At 40.9% G+C, this 9,992-nt stretch overlaps 1 protein-coding gene across 3 annotated transcripts; it reads left to right on the top strand.

Moving 5' to 3' along the window:
* The first annotated feature begins 1,069 nt into the window (after positions 1–1,069).
* LOC124471323 (zinc finger protein 782-like) lies at positions 1,070–8,821 on the top strand. 3 transcript variants are annotated; one of them, XM_047025796.1, is made up of 3 exons: positions 1,070–1,342; positions 4,614–5,012; positions 6,115–8,821. In XM_047025796.1, the coding sequence occupies exons 1-3, from the start codon at positions 1,150–1,152 to the stop codon at positions 7,089–7,091; spliced, it is 1,569 nt and encodes a 522-aa protein (XP_046881752.1). In that variant the 5' UTR covers positions 1,070–1,149; the 3' UTR covers positions 7,092–8,821. The 3 variants fall into 3 exon arrangements, with proteins under 3 accessions (XP_046881752.1, XP_046881751.1, XP_046881753.1); XM_047025795.1 differs by having other exon boundaries at positions 4,614–5,084; XM_047025797.1 differs by having other exon boundaries at positions 1,076–1,342; positions 4,614–5,169.
* Positions 8,822–9,992: the final 1,171 nt, after the last annotated feature.

Here is a 9,992-nt window from a genome sequence, read left to right as displayed (position 1 = left end):
ATAGAGACTAATACAATTTTTTTAGTGCAATGAGGTTCCAAAAGTTGTTTCAGGAATCTCAGGAACATCCAATGATGTGGTTGATTCTGCCATGTCTTCTTCATCCTCCTCAAATAAGAGAAACTGGATCCTCTAATAAGAGAGCGCTAAACTGGATAAAGAATAGAGAGCTGCATGGTGAAACATTAGCCACAGACAGAGCCTCAGAATATATGTTTTTTGCAGCAGCTGTGTAGCAGTGACTAAAAGGAAAGATAGACAGAAAGATCATTTTGGGCAAAGAGAGGAGGGGGAGGTGAGTGTGTGAGACAGAGAGAACGTGTAGGAGAGGGCAAATCTGTCAGTGTACCTCATAGACAGTAAACAGTCTACAGTCAGTGTACCCCATAGACAGTAAACAGTCTACAGTCAGTGTTACTCATAGACAGTAAACAGTCTACAGTCAGTGTTACTCATAGACAGTAAACAGTCTACAGTCAGTGTACCCCATAGACAGTAAACAGTCTACAGTCAGTGTACCTCATAGACAGTAAACAGTCTACAATCAGTGTACCCCATAGACAGTAAACAGTCTACAGTCAGTGTACCTCATAGACAGTAAACAGTCGACAATCAGTGTACCTCATAGACAGTAGAATATCCAGTCAGTGGTGTAACTGAACAGTGAGGGTGCAGACAGCTGACTAAGATGTTGAAGTCTCAATGTGACAGATGCAGCTCTCTGCACACACACTGAATGCCCTCACAGCTTCAAGAAGATGATGCCTTACACACAACTCAAATCACACAAACGCAAAAATACTTGAACGAGCAGACAGATTTTGTAAGCTTTAGTATAATCAATATAATACAATAAAAAAAAAACAATCAAATGTATCCTATGTTAATCTAAACATTAACCCCAATGTGCAGCACTGATAGATAAAGTTATGGCAAGGGTACACTCAGAAGGGTACACACAAGTGCTTTTAAAGCCTCTATTTTAATATCTTCAGGCTGTTCTTCTTCTTCTGTAGGTTCGAAGAAGCCATTGAACGGATCACCGGAACAACTTGCGTTATTACATCCGGTTAGAAAGAACGAGCTGAAGGAAAAAGCTAACTTCCTAGAGCTACAGTATAGTAAACTCCGAGTTTTTCACCACAAAAAATGTCTAAACTAGAAGTGTTTAGGGATTTTATCATTCAGCGATTAACAACGGCAACTTTGGAGATAATTGCAACCGCTGAAAAATCATTTGCCGAGTTAGAAGAGGAAATTTATCGTTCAAAGGGAGAGAGCGCACGACTGCAACGGTTGTTGGACATTGTTACTCAACCTGAGATCAAGCTTCACCGAACAGGTTCGATATTAATAACTACAATTGATTATAATATGCAAGGTTTATATTAATTATGCCTTATTTGATGTTGCACGGTCAGACCTAGTTGTTGTGTCAAAATAATGGTAAACTACGGTGGCCCTGGAGTGCGAAGCACACCCACTAATATGAGTGCATCCCCCAAATGAAAACACTTAACGCTAGTCAACTCCCCCCCAAAAGGGTGACTTGCTAACCTCCCCCCAATAGACCTTTTTTTTTTTTGTAAACATGCGGGATGCGCGCTCAATGCGGCGGCAGAAAACTGGGAAAGGATAGTATTTACGATGGCAAAAGGACCACACGGATAATACAAATACTTATACTGCACTTTTGTGGTTCATGTTGTTTTAATTTGTAACGTGTATAACTGTATGGTCCTATGGGTCTTCCCTTTTGGCACTTGCAGTGTTTCCCCTATGTTGATTTTAGACCTGACCTGCCCCCACTGCTAAAAAAAAATCCTAGGGAAAACATTGACTTGTCCAGCTTTTTCACAATGTATGCTTCATGTTTTGGCTGCTTGCAATGTTTGGGACTATCTCGTTGTTATGATCAGTGACCTATGCTCTTTTGTAAAGCTCTCTCTTGGAAGTCGCTTTGGATAAAAGCGTCTGCTAAATGAATAAATGTAAATGTAAATAGTTAGATTTAAAAAGACTCAAAAAGTCAAGGAGGACAGCGTTTAAGAGAGAAAGCGATTTCAAATTGATCTGTCATCAGAATTTTTTTTTGGGTCACAAAAGTCTTGAAGTTTGAGTGAGAATGTCGCCCGGTAGACCGCATTGTCTTACGCCTGGGACACACTGGCTGCGAGGCGCCTGGATGCGCCGCGCAGCGCCACGATCGGCTACGACTGAGCAAAAGCTGTTCACACCAGACGTGCATTTCTCTGCGCCGGTGTTACGTCCCAACTGGTTCCCAATTTAACTGGTTTCCCAGCTGTGCGTGCACCTATCAGTCCGCCTCTATCACCAGATTCGTCACAAATTCACAAACATATTACTGCCGATTTTCAAGTTGGATCTCATATTTGCTGCAGCAAATAACATGGTTTTTATTAAGTATACCTGCTACTAGCAACCGTAATTAATGAGTGAGTGTAGTTGCCGAGTCAAGATGACTAACGAAGATTAATACATTAACTGATAACCAGAATATTGTTATGGTTATGCTACATTAGCTTGGGTATCACCACAACAAAGACATAAAAAACTTATTTTAGGCTATTGTGTGTCCTTGATTCACTTTTTTTTGCTGTGCACTTTATTGCCCATGGTCCTTTATCTCCTACCTAAATGCAGAAAAATGTGAAACAATATTTTGACTATGGCCTTTTATGTTTCAGATTTTAAAGTCTAAAGTAGATCCCGACCGATAAAGGATTTTAAGGCCGATACCGATACAAATATCGGATTTAAAAATCCGATATTCTGATATATCGGTCGATAAAAAATATATATTTTTAAAATCCCAAAAACGTGCAACAAAACAAACTGATTTCCCAAACATTAGTTATTTGGAAGTTTACATATAGTCTATTTTAGCAGACGTTCTTATCTAGAGCGCAGTAAGTGCAGGGGCATTCCCCGAGGCAAGTAGTGTGAACTGAAAGGACACAAAGTAATTGACCTGGCCAGGAATCAAATCGACAACCTTCTGATTACTAGCCTTATTAATTGGTGATCGGTACTCGGTATCGGCTGATACTGCGTCTAGCAATCGGTGATCGCCCCAAAAATCCTGATCGGAGCACCCCTAGTATTGCTATTACTAAAGATATGTTAACCAGACAGGCTTTTCATAGGTTTAAAAATACAAAAAATATTATAAATATGTGTCAGGATCTGTCTGTATTTGTTCTCTTAACAAAGGTTGAAGGGATCTCGATACTTGTTTACCATGCGCTATCATTGGGCCTCGTTCTCGGACATTTTCTTACGTTTCTTTTGAAACGTTTCTTACGGGCTTCGGAAAAACAACATTAGAAAAAGACATCCGCCAAATTCATGAATGCTTGAAAATGTGTTCCTACGCAGCAGAAGGTTTCTGAGCCGTGCTCCCCGGGAAGAGTTTTCTTAATTTGAAAGCGCGTCCTCGTGCTCCTGAATTTGCATACATACATGCCCAGAAAGCTCCGTATAAGGGCACGCAACAGCAGTGACGTGTGGCAGTCAGAATCGACGCAATTAGGAAAGCAACAGCAACGCAAGTTATGTCCAAGCGAAAAGCAACCGGTGCACAGGTGCATCGGTGCAACATTATACCAGCAAGGTTAATTATTGTAATGATAATTAATAATTGTAATTGTAAAATCCGAGGATGTCTGTTATGGCAAGCCTTTTTTCATTTAACCAATGAATTCATAATATCCAAAATTCGAATTTTTGATATAAAAAATACAATTCTAAGCTTTTTTACTAAGTATGAAAAGCCGATTTATCATTTAACCAATGAATTGTTGATATCAACAATTCGAATTGTTGATATCCAGAATTGAATTCTTGATATCCAAAATGCAATTCTGGATATCAAGAATTCATTGGTTAAATTATAAAACGGCTTGCCATAGTCTGTATAGTTGAACGCAATCAGCAACGATTTTTCATAACTTCATTAACACTTCAAACACTGAGTTTTCTTAAATGAGATTCCTTTGATCCTTGTGGTTTTATAAGGAATCGCATTTGAGACAACTCTGGCCGATTTATGACTGCTATTTCGAGTTCGGAAAGTCTTCTGAAGTTCAGAACAAATCCCAAATGAGAAAACTTTCATGAATGCCAAATGTTTTCCTAAATCCAATTCAGAAGAATTTCCTTCTTAAATTCTTCTTAACTGCGTTCGAGAATGAGGCCCATTGTTTTCCCAAGACTTGACTTCTTAGGAAATCAACAACATATGTACTAAACACCTCCTTAAAATTTTTCATGTATTAAACTACTACTGAATCTATGAATAATGACAAGCATTACTCATGAGCTTTTCAGAGGCTAGATATGTGTTATCCCTAAGTCTGTTGACATTAGTTGTACAATGTGAAACAATAGTGGCGGTGACATTGATTAGGAAGTCTTAACATCTCTGGATCAAGGATGGGTGGAGTGCTTTCTATTTGGACGACCATCCCAGAGACCCTATGCTGAGATCTGTGTACATACTTGAATTTAAATTGGTCTCTCAAGCTGTCAATCTAGGTTGCTTAACAATGACGCAGACCACATCTAACTGTTGTCTTGCCTCTCCCCCCCAGATGTGCAACATGTCTCTCTCCCGGAGCCCCCACAGATTATAGAGGAACACAAGCTGTGGATCAGTCAGGAGGAAGAGCAGCTCCAAGGACTGCAGTCTGAAACTACACATTCCATGTTCACTTCTACCAGTGTGAAACATGACTGGGATCAGGAAGGCTTTTCTGAATGTTCACATCTTGACCAAACTGTTAAAGTGGAGAACAGAGAAGGAGACTCTTTACCCATCAACACAACTGAGGAGCAAATCAAAGCAGAGCCTGATGGACAAGACTATCCAGCAGCACCAGAACCAGGCAGTGACTCTCAGCCCCTCTCCTTTGGAGCTCCAGACTGTCCTACAGCTCAAGAGGAAGAGGAACATGGAAGGGCGCTGCTTTTTCAGAACAGGACACAAAACAGTGAGGCTCTACCAAGAGAACATATGCCACAGAGACGTCACACAGGAAAAACAAAACATCAGTGTCAACAAAGTAACAAACAGTTTGCTCAGAAAGTGTAATCAGTGTAATCTGGTTGGACACATGAGGATACACACTGAAGAGAAACCATATCAATGTCAGGAATGTAACAAAATATTTCAACACAAAATGCAAAAACTTGATACTAGTTTCTAATTTGGTTACTGCTCATTGCTAATGGAGTTTATGACTGCCGTGTAACAGCTCTTTATGATACTTGTAGTTCGGTTCTCCTGAGTCTTGGATCTCTTTGTCCGGACCCAAAAATACAATTAGGCTATAGCCTACATTTAGTCCTGGTTTGCTTACAGAGCAATTGCATTAAAGTTTGTTTTTATCGAACCAAACAAAGTGTGAACACACCCTTAGATGCAGACTATTTTATTTACCAGTGGAATTTACAACTGTCCTGTGAGACTACATTTGCCCCAGTGCAAACGCTAAGGAGGCGCTCTGTGAGCTTTAGGGCCATCAGGGAACTTCTCTTATCTACCTCGGCTACTAAAACCACATCTCTGTTATGTTATTCCCTGCACACTGACTGCTCCTCAGATGCTCCAAACCAGTTTTGAAGCAAGTGGCTCCTCACTAGAATTGTATAGGCTACTGGTTGGCACTGCACTGTATCTTGACCAGCCTATATTCTCCTGTTGCACACGTTTGCATGTTCACTGTAAAAATGTGTAGGTCTTATTTAGTTCTGTGTAGTCTCATGTATTTCTGTGTTGTTTCATGCAGCACCATGGTTCTGGAGGAACGCTGTTTTGTATGAAACATTCATTTAATTGAGGACCTAAATTGATTCGCTCTACAGTATTTAGGAGGGGGATGGCATCAGTTGTGCAATGTTTAAACAATAGTGACGGTAAAATTGATTAGGAAGTCTTGTGGGGTGTTTCCTATTTGGACGACCATCCCAGAGACCCTATGCTGAGATCTGTGTATATACTAGAGTTTAAATTGGTCTATAGCTGTCAATCTAGGTTGCAGAATAATGAAGCAGACCACATCTAACTGTTGTCTTGCCTCTTCTTCCCCACAGATATGCAGCAGCTCTGTCTCCCGGAGCCCCCAAAGATAATGAAGGAACACAAGCTGTGGATCAGTCAGGATGAAGAGCAGCTCCAAGGACTGCAGTCTGAAACTACACACTCCATGTTGACTTCTCCCAGTGTGAAACACGACTGGGATCAGGAAGGCTTTTCTGAATGTTCACATCTTGACCAAATTGTTAAAGTGGAGAACAGAGAAGGAGACTCTCTACCTAGCAACACAACTGAGGAGCAAATCAAAGCAGAGCCTGATGGACAAGACTGTGCAGCACCAGAACCAGGCAGTGACTCTCAGCCCCTCTCTGTTGAAGCTCCAGACTGTCCTACAGCTCAGAGTTTGGAGGAGGAGGAACATGAAGGAGAGCTGCTTTTACAGAACAGAACACAAAACAGTAAGGTCCTACCAGGGGAACATAAGTCACAGAGACGTCACAACGGAATAACATTACATCAGTGTCAACAAAGTAACAAGCAGTTTGCTCAGAAGTGTAATCTGGTTGGACAAATGAGGACACACACAGGAGACAAACCGTACCAATGTCGGGAGTGTAACAAACTATTTGCTCAAAGTGGTTATCTGTTAAAACACATGAGGACACACACAGGTGACAAACCATATCAGTGTCAGGAATGCAACAAACTGTTTGATCGGAAGTGCAATCTGGTTGGACACATGAGGATACACACAGGAGAGAAACCATATAAGTGTCAGGAATGTAAGAAAATATTTCGTATGAAGTCACATTTGGTTGTGCACATGAGGACACACACAGGAGAGAAACCTTATCAATGTGAGGAATGTAACAAATTATTTTCTCAAAGTAGCAATCTGGTTGAACACATGAGGAGACACAGGAGAGAAACCACAGGTCCTCCATCTCCCCTAAAACAAACCCTAGGGCAGGGCTGTGAAACATATGGCCCGTCGGATGTCTTTGCTAAGTTTGAAAATTACAACAAGACATAAATCGCATTTCTGTAAAAGTAACTGCTATTCCGAATCCAAATGTCTATTAAGAATATGCAGGTTTATGAGTACAAACGTTTGGTCATTGTTTTTAATCGATCCAGTAATTGCTTCAAAAACAGCGTCAATGCGATGTCTGCTGCGGAGGCAGCAGCGCTCATTGCCACAGGCAGCAGCGCTCGCTGCTCGCTTTGTGACGCGTTTGACGTCAGACGCGTCACAAAGCGAGGGAATCAGGCAGATAAACAGTGGGCTGATGTCTGAGTTTTTGGTCTTTATGTTTCTAGTTTATTGTAGAAAGACCTTAAAATAGGGTTTATCATCAAAAACCTTCACCAATGATTTAAACATCAAGAAATATTGTTGTTATGTATGCGCTATTATGTTATGATTTTACTCGTCTGGCCCACTTGAGATCAAAGTGGGCAGTATGTGGCCCCTTACCTCAAATGAGTTTGACACCCCTGTCCTAGGGGAACCGTATTAGAGTCAACAATGTAACAGATCTTTCACATTTACAGTACAAGTACAATATACCTGGGATATCTTATAGTTACCTGGCTTCACTAAGCCCCAGGGTTTTTCCTGGCTCAGAATGGGATTTTGATGGGTGATTACCCAAGACAGAAAGCATGATCTGTCTGCGTATAGCAAAGGCAAGGAGTTACCTTAAGGCAGATATCTAGGCATTATTTTTGACCATTTGATTAACAAATGTATATATGTAAATATTGTTTAAATAAATGAAACCCCATTAACAAAACTGGTTTAAAACATTTTTTTTTTTTACATTGGAAAGGAGGGAGGGGAGTGAGTTTGAAGTTGCTGGATGTCTTTGTCCATGATTCTGCTGTGCTGAACTGCAGGCTAGGAACAATGAGGGAGGTCGCATCTACAACTCTGACATCACTGTCACAAGGAGGCATCACGTTCAGATCACCCGTTGTGAACGTGTTTACAAAAACAGATGCCATCTACAGTGACAAATGAAGTGTCTCCAGTTGATGAGGCGTGTTGAGGCTTGTTCACTCCATTTATTTGTGAACGTCTCCCAGGTGATGGTCATCAGTTCAGGGAAGGTGTTTGCTACCACGGGCTACGGCAAGGATGGGGTTGGTAGGGCGGAGTGTAGCGAGGGTTGATGGTGTGCTTGGTAGAACTGCAAGTATTATATAGTAGTACTGCAAATATATTAATTAAAACAAATGTTACCTATAAGTTGACTTAGGACAAGTGTGTGTGGTCTGCTGCTGTGAAGGCAGGGCCTGTGCTGCTGGATCCTCAGTGTAGATGAGAAATGAAAACTAGATATATGTGGTTGGTGCGTTGTGTTCGCCCCCGGGGTGTCTGTCAGAACACAGCTCTTGAAACTTTCTTTTGCTGATTTATTGCTAGAAAATTAGCTTTGATTCGAGTTTTCTTACATGTGTGGTTCTGAAACAAAACAGAACGTAAACAATGACCATCACACTCCCGACACAGCATATGACAGAATATAAAACAAATATGTGTTACCAATGCTATTATAATTAACACATATTATACAGTCTATTGACATTATATTAATAAAATCAGACCACTGTTGGAAACAAAACTAAACATTCCACACACAATGATCCGACCGAAACTGTACAGAATTAAATATGGTTAAACTATCAGGACTAAGAACGTCAAAGTATCTCAAAGCCAGCTGGTAAAAAATCTGGGAGTCACAATGGACCCAGACCTTTCGTTTGAGTACCATATTAAGCAAATCACCAGAACAGCATTTTTCCATCTACGTAATATTGCCAAAATACGAAAATTCCTCTCAAAGGATGATGCTGAAAAACTAATACATGCTTTTGTTACGTCCCGATTGGACTACTGCAATGTGTTGTTCTCTGGCCTCCCAATTACCTACCTAAAAAACTTACAGCGGGTGCAAAATGCTGCTGCTAGACTATTGACTAAAACTAGAAAGTTTGATCATATAACATCGACTCTTATCTCTTTACACTGGCTCCCTATCCAAGCCAGAGCTGATTTCAAAGTTCTACTACTAACTTACAAATCTCTGCATGGATTGGCACCACTGTACCTCTCCGGTCTCCTTGCACCCTATTGCCCCGCAAGGTCTCTAAGATCTCAAAATGCCGGCTATCTGGTAATACCGAAAGTTAAGAAAAAAACTGCTGGAGGTAGGGCGTTCTCATATAGAGCACCTCTTCTTTGGAACAAATTACCCATCTCAATTAAGGAAGCTGATACTGTCTCGACATTTAAAACTAGATTAAAAACGTTCTTGTTTAGTCAATTCTATGATTGTTAAAGGGAAGTATGTGTGTACTTTCTATGTAAACCTGGGATGTGTGCTTGCCGATGTGTGTATCACATGTAACTTTTAAATTTTAATTATAGCTTATGTTCACATTGCCCAGCTAGATGTTACAAATAAAGTAAACCTGTTACTGTATATTGTTAGTATTATTATTATTATAGTTCCGTTGCTGTATATTGTTACTGTTATAGTTTTTATTACTAGTTGGAGACAACGGGGGACTGGCTGTTTTCATCCTTATTCGTATAAGTATAACCTACTTTAGAGTTCTTTCCCCTGGAACAGATTTCATGTTCCAACTGAGGGGGGCTGTCGTTGTTTTGGTGTGTGGGGCTGCATCAAATACCCTTTTTGCTCTGTTAAATTTCTGCACTAGTCCACACTTGACCGGTGGGGATCTCATTCTATTTTGACTGTAACTGTTAGCTGCTCCTGGCATTCTCTAATCCCTGCTCTCCTCTCTGTCCCCCCCCCACACATTCCCTGTGGTGTGGGGGGTTTGAGCTGTCAGGACCTGCTTGGTCGTCGGTCTGCCAACGCTGAACCAGGTCGTCACCCGGAATCCAGTCTCCATGACGGCC

This window comes from Hypomesus transpacificus, chromosome 9, assembly GCF_021917145.1.
Source record: "Hypomesus transpacificus isolate Combined female chromosome 9, fHypTra1, whole genome shotgun sequence".
In the NCBI taxonomy this organism is placed as follows: domain Eukaryota; kingdom Metazoa; phylum Chordata; class Actinopteri; order Osmeriformes; family Osmeridae; genus Hypomesus; species Hypomesus transpacificus.
Note: the sequence above shows the minus strand (reverse complement) of the source record. Positions and strands in the feature narration are given on the sequence as shown.